This window comes from Larus michahellis, chromosome 5 (genome assembly GCF_964199755.1).
Source record: "Larus michahellis chromosome 5, bLarMic1.1, whole genome shotgun sequence".
NCBI classification, from domain to species: domain Eukaryota; kingdom Metazoa; phylum Chordata; class Aves; order Charadriiformes; family Laridae; genus Larus; species Larus michahellis.
Genome location: NC_133900.1, coordinates 57,439,805 through 57,455,303, shown reverse-complemented (window position 1 = coordinate 57,455,303; position 15,499 = coordinate 57,439,805). Strand labels below are relative to the sequence as shown.

Here is a 15,499-nt window from a genome sequence, read left to right as displayed (position 1 = left end):
TGCGGTGTGGCTCTGGCAACACGCCTTGTCTGAAGAACCCACAGAAGTGTGGTTTGAATTGAAGGAAAATTATTTTTCTTTCAGATAGCCCCACACATACTGAGCTGATAGTAGCTGGTGTCACAGTATCTCTCTCTAGAGAGCTAATAGGAGGTAAGGAACAGTACAGCAGTATTTTCAGAGAACTACAAACTTAGGTATCCTGCTGAGCAGTGGCTTGGCCTTAGGTCTGCCCAGTCCACCTAACCCCTCTCAGCAGCTGGCTGAGCTTGCATGTTGCAGCTTCAGACCTGGGAGCTCTTGCAAAACGGCCCTTCATACATGTTTGTGGCCAATTAATGGAACAGTCTGGAAGACCCTACAGGAGGGTGGGCTGCAAAGCAGGAAATCTGCATACAACAATGTGTTTGGTATTTGTCTTTTTGCTCCGGCATAAAACTAAAGCTTCTAACACTATATAAGAAAACGGAATCTTCCAGAGTGGACAGAACCTGCAACACCAAAACATCAAAGCCAAGTCCCTGCTCTTGACCAGAAAGATCAGAAAATTGAATCTGAGCCTTCTACAGCTTAGAAAAAAACCCAAAATTTTGGTTCTTGGATCCTGTAGAGGGGAAAAACAAAGGGGTCTCTTCCCTTTTTTATTCTCTGCTCGTCCCTCCTCAAACACAGATTTTGACCAGATCTAGCCCTTTCTCCTTATACACACCCTCACATATCAAACAGCTCTTCTGCACACAAGTTTGGAAACTACAACCAGTATTTTCTAACAAAAAAATAGACTTTTTTAGTCCCACACACCTGCTCAAAGATGCACTTATCTTTTCACTGCAGACCTTATATTTAATGATAAAGTTTGAGATATAATTCACCCTTCTACAGCTAGAAAAAGGCGTGTTAAGACTGTGACAGAATTTAAAGCATACGATTTCTAGGCCAGTTCTGTTATTAACGGTCTGAATTTCCTCCCCTTAAACATACCAACACAAACTGTTCTTTTGGCTAGAAACAGAGTGAAGAACAGAGCAGGCTGTGGCATTTCCTGCAAATAATCCTGTCTCTGTGCCAAAAGCCTACCTTTTTTCTCTTGCACCAAATGCAAGGAGATCAGAGTGACTGTGTTTCATGTTAGAGGAGAACAAGCTCTTGATTTTTTAATTTGCTTTCAGTATACTGTGAGAGTATTTCTTGAATATATTTTTGGATTTATTAACACTTCCTGAAATTATTTACTGGAATCCGTTTGGGCAGAACACAGAGAAGAAAAATGACCCCTGCGTTTCAGCTACTCTTAGGGGACGGGAGAAAGAGAAAGAAAGTGTATTTCTAAGGCACAGCTTGCCTGGCTTATGAAGGCAGACTAGAGAGTTCTCACTTTGTTTGAACTGTTGTGTTTGTGAAAGTCTATTTCTCCTCCCACCCCTTCTTTTCTTCTGCAATGTCCAGTCTTGAAAACAAACTGACAGATGTTCTTTTGGATCAGCTTGTGAGACTTGCGATGTCAGGAGTGCAAACAGACTTTAGCTGTTTAGTTCAGGAAATGAGATGCAGACAATCTGATAAATAAACAGTGTTTATTACTCCAGTTTAAAGTGTGCTTTGGATTTCTTTTCAAAATACTCCTACAAGGGACTGAGGATGAATATTAAACATGTGCTCTTAATTTAGAGACCTCAATGGCGAGGTCAGAGTGGTCTTCAACTTACACAATTTGTATAGTGAGGTTATAACAGAAGTGAATGTTTCTGAACTTTAACCATATTAAGGAAACAATAACAAGAAATTTGAATTATATAGAAATTAACTCCAAAGAAATTCATAACATTTATGCATACACAGAGAGGAATTAGAATAAAGGGATTTAGGACAGTGTGTGAATGAGAATACTTTGCTATTTAAACTGAGAGATGCAGAGATTTAAATCAGCTGATACATAATTACCCAGTTTGGACGGGGACAAGACAGAGTGGAAAATATTATTATACTCAAGCAATTAAGTATTCATTTTAATAGTTATGGGGTCATAAATTTAGATTTAGACATCATCCAAATGGCACTTCCTTTAGCAGCAGCATATAGATCCCCAGTGCAGCACTAAGGCATCATTTCACTATTAATTCTCTGTAGTGTCATGTGCTACCCTATGTCTTTGTCACTGCTATGTGGACTACACAGCACAGAAGGGACCAGCATCCGTGGCTCTGATGACACATACGCAGCCAGGCAGACGTAGGAACAGCCTCAGACCATAAACCTGCCCTGCATGCACACCAGGAGATGCAAACAGCAGGCACAACAGGACAATTAACTTCATAAAAAGCCAACATGGATTTTCTCCTGTTGTGGGAAAGTGAAGAAGAGGGTTTAGAATGCAGTGAGTGAGTTTTAGAACGAACTCCTGATATTCTCTTGAGGTCATGGCGACTACAGGCTTCAATGTCCTTTGAGACTTGGATAAAATCACAATTTGGCCCTCAAGAGAGAAGACAGATACCCACTGAGTCACCAGTAACATTTCCTGCATTGCTTTGGATTTGTCTTGAGGCACCTCCCTTCCAGCTATGCAGTAAGCATCATTTCCACCAGACGGAGGTGATTCAGAACCCATGAAACGGTTATTTTTCCAAGTGATGGAGAACTATTACTGAATGAGCTATCATTTAAATTGCTTTTAGTGCCACATTTGAATTTTGAATGAATTCAAACTCCAGTAAAAGGTGTTCAACAAGTATCACTGAGCCATGAAACCTCTTACTCACTGTTCCGAAGAGGAACACCCAATACTTGGTGTAACTTTCATTTTTTTTCCTAGCCTTACACTCTGCATCACTGTCTTTTTTTTTGAATAATGAATTTTGAAAGAAAGAAAACAAAACGGTTGCAGAGACTGAGGTATCCCTTATAGTTCTTGGTTTATCTCCTATAATAAATAGGAGCCTGATCAGTACCCCTTAGAATATAATTAATGCCCAGTCCTAGCAGTGGCAATACTATACACGTGTTTATCTGAGAGAAATTACGTCATGTTTTATTTTGGCTACAAGACAACAGTCATCAGAAAATACCTTTCAGATTTTATTTTTCAATTAACAAGATTTTTTAAATTAACGAGATGCAGATTGATCTTATGATCTTATGGAAGATTCTGTGAAACTCTTTACACTCATCCTAGATTGTGAACTCTCCAGTTAAGGTTGCCGTATTTATATGTCCACATTCACACTGTTTTCCTATATCCTGTTCGAAGACTTCAAGTGTGACTACAGAAAGAGACAACTAATAGGAATACTAATACAACTATGAATGATTCTGTAGTCTAACAGCAGTTAACTCCCAGACTGCTATTTGTAATTTGAAACATTTTCCCCAACCTCTTCCTTGTAACTGTCATCATAAATAATGAAAATATTCATGTTACCTACACACAGAGCTCTTGTTTCTTTCTGATCCATGTTTCAGACCTAACACTCTTCATTTTTATTAGTCTCCTGTTTCCTTAAAGGGCAAGTTTTTTAACAAAACATAGACATTTTTCATATTTTAGGTACTGCTCTATAAATAAAGTTATTTAGTAACTCTTACCTTTCAAAAAAGTGTCAAGATGTGTTCTACAGCAAAATGTTACCGTTTTCTCATCACAAGACATGTAATGTTGCTAGCTTCTTTTTCCATAAGTGAGACTGCAGCTGTTTGGAGAATCCAGTCTTGGACCAACTCTGTCGCTATAACAGAGGGAACAACAAAACACTAACTGTAGCAGGGGATTCTGGGTGCTGCCTACTGCATTCAAGACGTCCTTAATTAGAAGATGGCTCCATCATTTCTTCTTTTTTTATAACCCTATAGCCAGATGCAGCTGGTCAGCAAATAGTGCCTACTTAAACCTGGTTCATGGGATCCCATCAGGAGAAAGGTAGTACCTTGCAGGATTGCAGGAGTTTTATCCCTTGCATAAAAAAGAGGGAAGGGGGAACTGCAGGCAGAAGTCAAGGTTGGAAGTGTCATACACAGCAAGTAAGACTCGCCAAGTTTGGTATGGTCTCTCAGTGAGCTATGTCAGAGATCTTTCTCCTTGCGTCAGCTTAACTTTCCTGGAAGCCAGCTCAATCCATATCTAGAGTAATTAATTTGAAAGTTAGGACTAGATGCTACCTCAGAGCAAATGTGAGTGTTTTGTTGATAAGGATGGCCCACACAAGACCATGCGGGTGACCAGTTAACAGAGCTTAACAGATGCTCTGTTCCACCTGAATACTTTGTTATTAATAATAGCCTAAAAAAAATCAAAATGTCAGGAATTAAGATATTGGCAATACTTTCAATTATTATTACATAAGCTAACAAATCTTTTGTTGAAGTAAACGATGGTGGGGAGCCCAGCGGACCCCCTTTGGCTGTTGAAAAGCATCTCATACAACTTGCTGTGATGCCATGTATGAACGAGTGGCTGCCAAACCAGGCTGGATGGGGCTTTGCGAAACCTGGTCTAGCGGGAGGTGTCACTGCCCAGGGGAGGGGAGCTGGAGCTAGGTGATCTTCCTTCCAACTCTGACCATTCTATGATTCTGTGTTCAGCTCCATGTGTCTCTGCTTCATCACCTGCAAAACGGGATCCGAGTGCTGTTGTGTTTAATATTATGGCAGGGGCCCAACCTCGCTAACCCTTTGGTGGCAGTGGTGACAAATGTCCTTATTAACGCTGACAACATTAAAAACAAGCATGAGAGAAGACAAAATGGCTGCCACCTTTCTGGCCCCTGCGCTCCCAGACGTCACAGCTGCTCTCTCCACATATATTCCCTTACAATTTGAAATGTTTTAGCCCACGTTGCACACCCACAGCTGCTGGCGTCGAGTGGAACCGCCGCAGCCGGGCTCACCCCGGGCCTTTCCCCGCCTCGGGGCGGTGATTTACGGGCAGACGGCAGCCATCTGCCCCGCAGCGCGCCAGCTGAGGGCAGCGCGCCCTCCTCGTTCTGCCCGCCCGTGGGGAACCGGCCCGGCCCTCCTGAGGGCTCCCCTCAGCCAGGCCCTCCCCGGCCCGGCGGCCCGCCCGCGGGGAGCCGTCCCTCCCCGCCCGGGGTGGGGCCTGGTTGTCGCTGCCGCCGCGGAACCGCGGGAGGCGGCTGCCGACACGTCCCGCATATAACCCTGCCGCTCGGCGCAGCGCTGTCCTCACTGCTTCCCGACGCCGCTTGGGGACGGCGCTCACCTTGCGCGGCAGCTCGGCCATGGCTCGGCGCCTCAGCCCTGCCAGCAGCTGAGCGGGGACGGACTGAGCCGGCCTCGACTCCGCGGCTTTATACTCCAGCCTCCTGCCTTCCGTCTGCTGCGCCTTCCCGCTCCGCCTGCAGAAGCTCTGCTCGGGGCAGAAGACGCTTTCCCGCCCGTGTGTGCACAAAGCCCAACTTCTCCCTTCCCTCGCCGCGCGGCGGTCGCACCTTCCCCGCCTCCACCCCTCGCTCGGGCCGGGCGGGCTCGCACCCCTTCTCCGCCGCTCCCCCCGCCCGCAGCCCGCCGAGGATGCGGGTGTCGCTGCTGTGTCCCTTGCTCGTGCTCTCCCTCGGCTGCAGCCCGGGCGCCGCCGAGCTCTCGGCTGCCCGAGCCAAGTGCCCGACCCGCTGCGATGTCTCCAAGTGCCCCAGCCCCAGCTGCCCCAGCGGCTACGTCCCCGACCGCTGCAACTGCTGCCTCATCTGCGCCGCGGGCGAGGGGGACTCCTGCGGCCGCAAGGAGGACCCGCCCTGCGGGGACAGCCTCGACTGCCGCTACCCCATGGGCAAGCGCTTCGCCAAGGGGGTCTGCCAGTGCAAGCTCAGCGCCCAGGTGTGCGGCAGCGACGGCCGGACCTACGACAACATCTGCCAGCTGAAGGCGGTGAGCCGCAAGGCCCTGCAGCACGGGCTGCCCGCCGTCGCCCAGGTCCAGAAGGGAGCCTGTGAATCGGGTAGGAGCATGGCGGGGCCTGCCCCATGGGGCCGAGGGCGGCGGGTGGGCGGCGCAGGGGCGCGCTGGTTGCCAGGCTGAGAAAAACCGTGATGTTCAATGGCCTGGGAAGGCTGGGGGGTTCCAGGGGGTGTAAGCGGCTACAAGGTGAAGGCACCTTGCCCCGCTGCTGTGGCGTGGGGAAGGCAGAAATTCCCCTCGTTGATTCTCAGTGCGGACCAGAGGCCTTGGCTGAGGCTTGGGAAGGTTTCCCCTCGGTAGTGTGGCTGCGGATGCCTCAGCAGGAGGTGAGTGTGCTTGTCGCCGTGGAAGCAAGCTGGGTGGAAGGCGTTAGGCTGTCGGGGCAGGGCAGTGGCCATGTCCTCGGCTATCACCCCTTCTCGCGGCAGAGTGTGCTGGCCGGGCAGCGGTACAAGCTTGCTCTTGTCCTGCCATTGCCGCCTGCGTGTGGTAACGTTGGCACTCGCTGCTGAGGTGTTTGGGTGGCATCGCTCGTGCAGGTTGCGCTGCACATCCATCACACCATGGCCTGCACAAGCAGAGCAGGGTCCAGGGAAGGCTTGTGCTCTGGGGCCTCCCTGGTGGTGTGTGTGGGGTTGATTGGATTCACTTGACAGGCATCTCTAGGCAGAAAATGCCTCTTAAAGCCATGTAGCTCCAGCAGGGCAGAAAATGCACCAAGTAGTATATAAAACATCTAAAACATAGCCTTTTGCCTGTTTTGTTTTCTTTTCACAAGAAGTTTTGTAGTCTTGTAGAGTCTAAAGTGGGAAAAAAATGCTTGCAAACCTCCTTTACATTTTAAAATACTGACACTCGGGGTATCAAAAGGTCTTATCTTTGCAGTAATGTGCTAAGGCCTTTCCTTTGATATTGTGATATGCTATGGCAACTTCAGGCTTGGAGGTTTAACTTAAAGTTTAGTAATCACTTAAGTTGGTAACTTTTTTTTAGTATTAAAATGGGTCACTTTATGGAAGTGGTAATGCTGCTAGTATCTTTTCACATACTTACTGATAAGTTATTTTAAGGGTTTGCTTCTGCTACCTTTCTCATAGTGTTCCTGGAAAGAAAAGCCATGTGTGTAATGGAGTTTTAAATCATGCATTAGTGTTTCCATTATGTCAGGTGAACGACAAACCATCCTCTTCATTCATAGATAGCAAACTTGCCAAAATTATTGGAAGGGGTCAGAGGGAAAAGGGCTACCTGTTGTAGCCTTTCTGTGAATAGGGGACCTTTCATATAGGACAAATGATGTCCATGGCGTTCCTTTAGGAGTATCAGAGCCAGCAATTGCTCCACACGCCAGCCTGGAGCTGCAATGATCGGTCTCTCCAGTATTTTGTAGTTACAAATTGCAGTTTGCGTGTTCATTTTCACATCAGCATCCATTAGTTTTAGTACTCCAAATACTTGGTTGGAACTGATCCATGTGAAATAATCAGAATGTTTAACTAAAATGAGAGTTAGCCTGCATCTAAGGGCTTACTGAGTGCTTAGGGTTTGGTATATATGACATTTTCTTTAAGAAATCCTCCTGAATCTACTGTTAATAGGCTTAGGAATTTGCAGCTGTGAGGTAGAGGTAACTTTTTTTTTCCAAACAACTATTTTAGTGATTTTAGTGTTCACTTTATTTTGGCTTTATTTTTTGTCCCAGAAAGCCTCAGCTTAGATGAAGCATCTGGTTCTCTGTTAAGTTTTAATTTTTTTATTCAATTCTACAGCTGCACAAACTGAAGCTCAAAGAAACCAAGTGTCTTGCCCAAGGTCAGACTGAGTTGGTGGTTGAGCCAGGAATAGAACTCAATTATGGTATTTTTTGTATTTTTTTTTTTAAACAATAACATGCAATGGCTGTAATGAGAGGTTTAGAAGAAAGTCGACAGTTTAAAATTACTGTCGAGTTTCTCTCTTTTCCGTGTTCTTGAAAGAAATCTGGCCTCAGGTGACTCAGTTTGAAGGGCTAAGCTAGTTTTGAAGTAAGTGCAGTTTTATTTAACCATACATATATTAAAACAATCTCAAATAACGGTAGCCTTACATAGCGTGACTTAGGCCATTTTCTGGACATGCAGTGACCCCGAAGAGCAGCTTTTGAAATGTCTACTCCAGTCCATTTCCAGTTATTTATGTTGATGCTAAGTTAGATTCTGGCTGTGATAAACCAAGATAGGCTGAGAAAATTTACTCTGATTTCCTAGTGACAGAAGTCTGGTGAACAAGGATGCATGAAAAAGGAGTATTTAAGGATGCAGAAAGGAAGGGAGGAAAGAGGTACCCAGGATGACCAAGTGGTAATTCCAAAATTGACAGAATTTAAAATACTTTTTTCCTTGTTGAAGGCCTGGATTAGCTTGAAGAACACCAAGCCAAATTGCAAGTTTTAGATGCAATGTTCTAAAAGGGGTGTGTGCTGCATGGAGATACAGGAACTCTATCATTGATGTTCTTCAATATGCCTATGCCTTGAAAACAGTTACTCATACAGTTAGCCTTATGCATCTGAGCAGACCCATGGACTTCTCTGAGGTACAAATAGGAACAGTCTGCAGAACTCTTCATCAAATTTAAACTAAGTGCTGCAAGTATTTTATTTTTTTGCCTCTTCAACAGTAGATAGCATAATATATGGGAATTTTCTGAAGCAGCTAGCTTTTTCCTGCCTTCTGTCACCTACTGTGAGAAAGACAAGCTAGTACAGGCCAGCATATAAGTAATGGCATAAACCTTTATGGAAGACAGTTTCTGTAATCAAAGACCAATTCTTACAGAGCCCTGTTTCCCACTGCAGCAATTCTAAGTTTTAACAATGCCACATATCAACCAATTAAAGTGTCACACTCCTCACTCAGAGGATTCACAAGGTCACCTGCAATCTATGGCCAATTTATGTCAGACTTTCGCACAAAGGGCTATTTATGATCTCTCAGTGCAACATTCTTAGCACAGTTAATTCTCTGCGATGATATTTTACTAATGGCTTCTGTGAAGACAGTTCAGATGTCAAAAGATTTGTATTTTCGCACCGAGGACGTGGAAGACAAAAGTTATTTTTTAAAAAAAATCAGGGTGTTATTTTGTCAGTGCAACAAGGGAAAATGTAAAACTGATTAGAAAACTTACGAGCAAAGAAGTTTCAGAAAACAAGTACTTTGGCTTTGACACTCATCCTTTGCGGAGTTGTGCCTGAGAATGTCCTCTGCCTTGTTTAACTGAAGTCACTCTCAAAAAGCGATCATGATGTAAAGCCTCACCCATGTCAGTCAGATCTTTGCAAGATATGAGCCGAAAAATTCAGTTCCCTGAAAGAAACATTTGAAATACAGTTAATGCATGAGCAGAATCATTGCACACAGTTCTACATGGGGTGTTTGGAGTGTGCCGGTACATAACCTTGAAGATACAGAAGAACAACTAAGCATATCATTACTTGGCATTCTGAGAAATTGGCCCATTAAGAGATACTGAAGTCTCCTCCTGGTATTATTGTCATCAAAACCTTACAGCTGCCTCCAGCTGTATTTAGGGAAACGTACTGCAAAGTATCAGCTGGAAACACAAACTCTAGTCACATTCTTCTTCTGATTGTTTTCCTTATGTCTGAGTTTGTTTTGAGTTCCTGCAGGTGAGGATGAATATTGTACAGTGTTTGGTAAATATTCAGAATATAGTACTTCACTGCTTTGTGCAGGATAGCTAACAGGAAAGAGAGGTTCTCATTGCGTCTCCTCATGAGAGTCTTGGGAAGAGGGAATAACAAGCATCTGAAGTCAGTGAGGCAGTGAGGTGTCTGTGCTGGAAAGCTTGTGGCAGTCAGTCTCCGTCTGGCCATTGTGATTGCTGCACTGCACAAGAAAGCCACTTTGGTGTTGGTTCACCAAATTGTTTTCATCTGTGCATGGTAGACATCCATTGTATAAACAAGTTGCCTGAACCATAATGTGGCATTAAACTCACGAAGGCTTTATGGTCAGTGCACAGCTATGCAACTTGATCTTAATGCTGAATTCATCAGAAAAGCTGCCCATGAACCTATGTTTCCAGCAGATGTTTCTGTTTTTTAAGCAGAGACGTTATAATCTTTTATTTGTCTTTCATTTATTTCCATGAAAGCACAGTAGGGACAGTGTTTATCCCTAGTGATCAGATCTGCCAGGTTGCAGTCCTCCCTTAGACATAATAATTTTGCTGAACACACAGATCTTTTCTGAAGCTGGTTTTGAAAGGGAGATGAGGGAACAGCCTTAAAAGAATGAGTTTCCCAGGCTCACAAATTCTTAATGAATATAAAATTGTGGATTTTAATACAACATAGTGTCTTTAAGAAAGCATGGAATCTGATTTGATTTAATTCTACAGGGAGTAAGTTGGCAGATATTCAGAAACATTCAGTCTTTTGCAAATGTAAATGGGTCTGGCTTTATTGTCTTCAGTGGGATTATGCTGATTTATTTCTGCTGAAACTTTTTTCAGTTCTCTTCATGCTAGTTTAACTCTTCAAATTTGTTGATTTACAGCAGTGTTAATGAGATTGTAGTGGGTCTGTAGTCTCTGAAAAAAAGTAAATAAAACTCTATGAAATTAACTCATAGCCCGTAGATAACACTACTACCCAAGAAAAGTCTTAAGCTGATAATAAAGATACTCCTATCTGACAGGCACTTAGCTTTAGCTTTAGTTGGAGCCCATAGACCTGGAAACATAAGATCAAATTTTACAAAACAGGCTGAACGTCTTTAACTCCATTTTATGCACTTACATCCAAATCTGGATTTTGAATGTTCTGGGAGAGGAGCTGTAGAGCCTCTGTAGATCTAATCACTTAATTGAAACGATAGGATGGGGGTTCTGATCTGCTGAAAGTCTGGCTGATTTGTGACTATGGAGCAGATTGGGAAAATCTAGTTCTTTTGATTAAGAACTGTGTAGACAGCTAAAGACTCATACAGTATAAATCTCGTTTTACTTCAAGTACAACCTGGTTGCAGCACCTTTGATATCTTGGTTATGTAACAGATAGTTAATGGGATTAAATTATGGCTTTTTGCCAAGATGAATTAGCTTTGGTTAGTGTGAGATGCTTTTGAACATGCAGTAATAACATGGAAAATAATGGCTGTTATTGAGAGACCTTTGAAAAAATATGTGGCAAATCTCAGTAGGTCAATAGGTCAAAACACACAAAGCTGCTGTAAACTCAGAGCTTTTACGTTCACAGTCCAGCAGAGGTCTGAGAGCTGCGTGAAACTCTGCTAGACAGCAAGAGTATCTGGCCAGGGGGGAGAAAGAAAAAGACATGTGTTTAATTTTATGTTTTAGAAAGAACACTAGCAGCAGCAAGTGTCTACCAACTAATGCAAATTAAAGGATAGATTGAAGGTCTAACATAAGGGCCTGATTCTGCTGCTACAGTTATAACATTTGTTTTCGGGGTGACCTTATACAACATGCAATGTTGGATGTTGCCTCTTTCTTCAGTTTCTCAGGCTGCAATTCCTTCCTTTCAAAGTATATTGAGAACTTCTGATAAAACCAACAGTTTAATAATTATACACTAAATGTTATTAATAATAGCCAACACTTCAGTTCCCTTAAAGAGAGCTGTATTTGTGAGAGTAAATGTTAGTTGGCAGTTACATCTTCCAAGTCCACAGTTTGAGTTCCTGGCTTGTCATATAATGTGTTTAAAGGTACTTATCACTCCCGGCTTGCAGAAAATGATTCAAGAGAGATCAGTTTCTGTGAAGGCATCTCAACTTTGTAAGTCAGTTTTCATCAGTACTTAGTCCCCACCAGACACTAGTAAGAGCAGCTCATCTTTAATCAGGCCAGTAGGTCTTCGGCGACACCGTTCTTACAAAGTTTGCATGTCTGTTACTCTTCATCCTCCTTTGTTTCAAATTTCCCATTAATATATAGTGCAGATTTGGATTCACCTTCAGGTTTGAGTATTGCGTCCTGACTCCCAACAGACAGGTTCTGGACTTCTGCTCAGACTAAGAAATGCTTTCACTATGGTGTGGAAAGAAGACAAGCTTTGCTTCAGTTTTACAGCCTCCTCTCTGTATTGCTGCATTTTGTTTTTTTCCACTCTTCCAGTGTTTACATTCATCCGCTACCTCTTTCAGCCTTTTTCTCTCTGTCTACCCCAAATCTTACCTGGAAAGCTGCTGCCACCCGTGATGTTTCCCTGGTGGCTGGTCAGGAGCAGTGCAAAACTGACTTCTTTGGCAGGCGTCCTCCTCTGCTTTTGGCCGTGTGCAATGCTGTGACAATTCGTCATGGGCAGAACAGTTCAGCACTCAGCAGATGCAAATTTAGTTGCCCTGACTCACATAGAGCTGTGCAGATTTACACCAACTGAAAGCCTGCATTCACCATGCTTTTTCCCCCCAGTTCTATGCTAATTCATCAGCTGAGGGTCTAGCCAACTATCTTTCACAGATGGGTAGTCATTTCTTTTAAGATAAATGTGTTGATAATGTTATGTCCCGTCAGTGAACACTGCTTTGTATGCAAGCATTCGAAGTTACGTTAGTAGACTTGAAAGGCTACGCTGCATAAGCAAGCAAGCTGCTTGTGAACTGAAGGTAAGATAAATCTTCAGTGACCCAGTAAGCAAAATAAATAACAGTATATTGTGCTTACATTTGACTGTCCTCTGTGATTCCTGTTTGCGGTGTCTTTTAAACTGAGTACTGAAACAAGCATGTTCAATTGGTTAGAGGGATTTTTTCAGAGTGCGTGAGAATGTACGTAAAAATAATAGACTGAATCAAGTCCTGCCAAGTTGTTCCTTCTGTTTATACCATATCATATAAATTTAGCTTTCTAAATGTAAGCATGGTTTCTTTCCCCTCATAAGTAAATCCCATGTCCAGTAACAGGAAAAAGAACTCACAGACTTCTATGGAGAAATGCCTAATTGCCTTGATCTGGTTTCTTCAATATTTTCTTCCTTGTTAGCAGTGTTGGGTCCATTCCATAAGTACCTGCCTTTGCTTCAGGTCCTTTGGATACTGTGGTAATGTGAGGCCTCTCACTTTCTGACTTTGTTGGTCCTTTAACACTTTATTGTGAAAACTTTCTGAGACTATAGGAACTATAACAACTATTTCTCTGTCACCCACTATCTTATGATTTTTTTCAAATAATAGAATAGATCAGTGAGGCATCTTTTTTGTAAAAAAGGTTAGACTCCATTGTGCTGTAATCTTTATCCCAAGTAATTTACAAGTTTTAAGGTTTAATGGTCAGTAAAACACCTGTAGATGAGGCTGGTGAAAATGATCTTTGAATTAAGAACTACACAGAATACCAAAATGCATGAGAACTCTATTAGAATCATAGAATCATAGAATCATAGGGTTGGAAGGGACCTCTGGAGATCATCTAGTCCAACCCCCCTGCCAGAGCAGGGTCACCTAGAGCAGGTTACACAGGAACATGTCCAGGCGGGTTTTGAATGTCTCCAGAGTTGGAGACTCCACCACCTCTCTGGGCAGCCTGTTCCAGTGCTCTGTCACCCTCAGGGTAAAGAAGTTCCTCCTCATGTTTAGGTGGAACTTCCTATGTTCAAGTTTGTGCCCATTGCCTCTTGTCCTGTCCCCGGGCACCACTGAAAAGAGCCTGGCCCCATCCTCCTGACACCCACCCTTTAAGTATTTATAAGCGTTGATAAGGTCACCCCTCAGCCGTCTTTTTTCCAGACTGAAGAGACCCAAATCCCTCAGCCTTTCCTCATAAGAGAGGTGTTCCAGTCCCCCAATCATCTTTGTAGCCCTCTGCTGCACCCTTTCCAGCAGTTCCCTGTCCCTCTTGAACCGGGGAGCCCAGAACTGGACACAGTACTCCAGGTGCGGCCTCACCAAGGCAGAGTAGAGGGGGAGGATGACCTCCCTCCACCTGCTGGCCACACTCTTCTTGATGCACCCCAGGATGCCATTGGCCTTCTTGGCCACAAGGGCACATTGCTGACTCATGGTCATCCTGTTGTCCACCAGGACTCCCAGGTCTCTTTCAGCTGAGCTGCTCTCCAGCAGGTCAGCACCCAACCTGTACTGGTGCATGGGGTTGTTCCTTCCCAGGTGCAGCACCCTACACTTGCCCTTGTTGAACTTCATAAGGTTCCTCTCTGCCCAACTCTCCAACCTGTCCAGGTCTCTCTGTATGGCGGCACAGCCTTCTGGTGTGTCAGCCACCCCACCCAGCTTGGTGTCATCAGCAAACTTGCTGAGGGCGCACTCTATCCCCTCATCCAGGTCATTGATGAATATGTTGAAGAGGACTGGACCCAGTACTGACCCCTGGGGAACACCACTCGTCACTGGTCTCCAACTAGACTCTGTGCCCCTAATCACAACCCTCTGAGCTCTATCTTTCAACCAGTTTTCTATCCACCCCACTGTCCATTCATCTAACCCACACTTCCTAAGCTTCCCTATGAGGATGCTGTGGGAGACCGTGTCAAACGCCTTGCTTAAGTCAAGGTAGACCACATCTACCGCCCTCCCCTCATCTATCCATCTAGTCATGCCATCGTAGAAGGCTATCAGATTAGTCAGACATGATTTCCCCTTGGTGAATCCATGCTGAGTACTTCTGATAGCTTTCCTTTCCTCCACGTGCCTTGAGATGACACCCAGAACGAGCTGTTCCATCATCTTTCCAGGGATGGAGGTGAGGCTGACCGGCCTGTAGTTCCCCGGCTCCTCCTTCTTGCCTTTCTTGAAGACTGGAGTGACATTGGCTTTCCTCCAGTCCCCAGGCACCTCGCCTGTTCTCCAGGACTTCTCAAAGATGATGGAGAGCGGCCCAGCAATGACTTCTGCCAGCTCCCTCAGCACTCTCGGGTGCATCCCATCAGGGCCCATGGATTAAACTTCTCTCTCCTTTCTCATTTCTCATTAAACTTCTCTCTCCTTTCTTTTCTCGGTATCTTGCTTTTTGTGTGTTGTCTCCTACCTACTTTAGTTTTAAGACTTGGACAGCTGATGAAAGAAAAGTATATACTTTCAAAAGACAGAATCTGTATCTGGACTCATGGTGTTATGTGATCTAGAAATGGGCAGTTCTAGAAGCCTTAAAACCAGGTGTTGACTTGGTACACAAGAGCTACTGTTGAGTAAATCATTATTCAGCCTGAGTTGAACTTAGAGCAAATCGTGATGTTGCAAAGCATCATTTCTGGAGAGTTGATATTGTTTAGAAATTAGAACTTAGACCCTCTGCCTTCTGACTAAATGGCAGAAAAAAAATATTATCTCCTGGGATAAACACTGTGCTGTTGCACGAGATTTGAAAAAACCCAAAATTGTTATTGCTGTATCTGATTACAACTCGTTTACCCACTTCCCTAGATCCCATAGTCAATTTTAAAGCATCAGGCTGTGAACATTAAAGATTGCTATATGAGTGTGGCGATATGTCCCCTAGCATATGTTTAACATATGTGGTGATTGATATGTCCCCATGTGTTAGGGATTCCAGATAACTATGACGTTCTAGCACAAGCAGTATTCTTTCTTTGTGATGTTGTGACATTAGA

At 44.1% G+C, this 15,499-nt stretch overlaps 1 protein-coding gene across 1 annotated transcript in view; it reads left to right on the top strand.

Annotated features, from left to right (window-relative positions):
• The first annotated feature begins 4,906 nt into the window (after positions 1 to 4,906).
• HTRA3 (HtrA serine peptidase 3) overlaps positions 4,907 to 15,499 on the top strand; it is a 29,497-nt gene continuing 18,904 nt past the window's right edge. Inside the window, exon 1 of the mRNA XM_074587478.1 lies at positions 4,907 to 5,947. Coding sequence (XP_074443579.1) covers positions 5,524 to 5,947 — 424 coding nt within the window. The 5' untranslated portion in view covers positions 4,907 to 5,523. The remainder of the gene's footprint in view (positions 5,948 to 15,499) is intronic.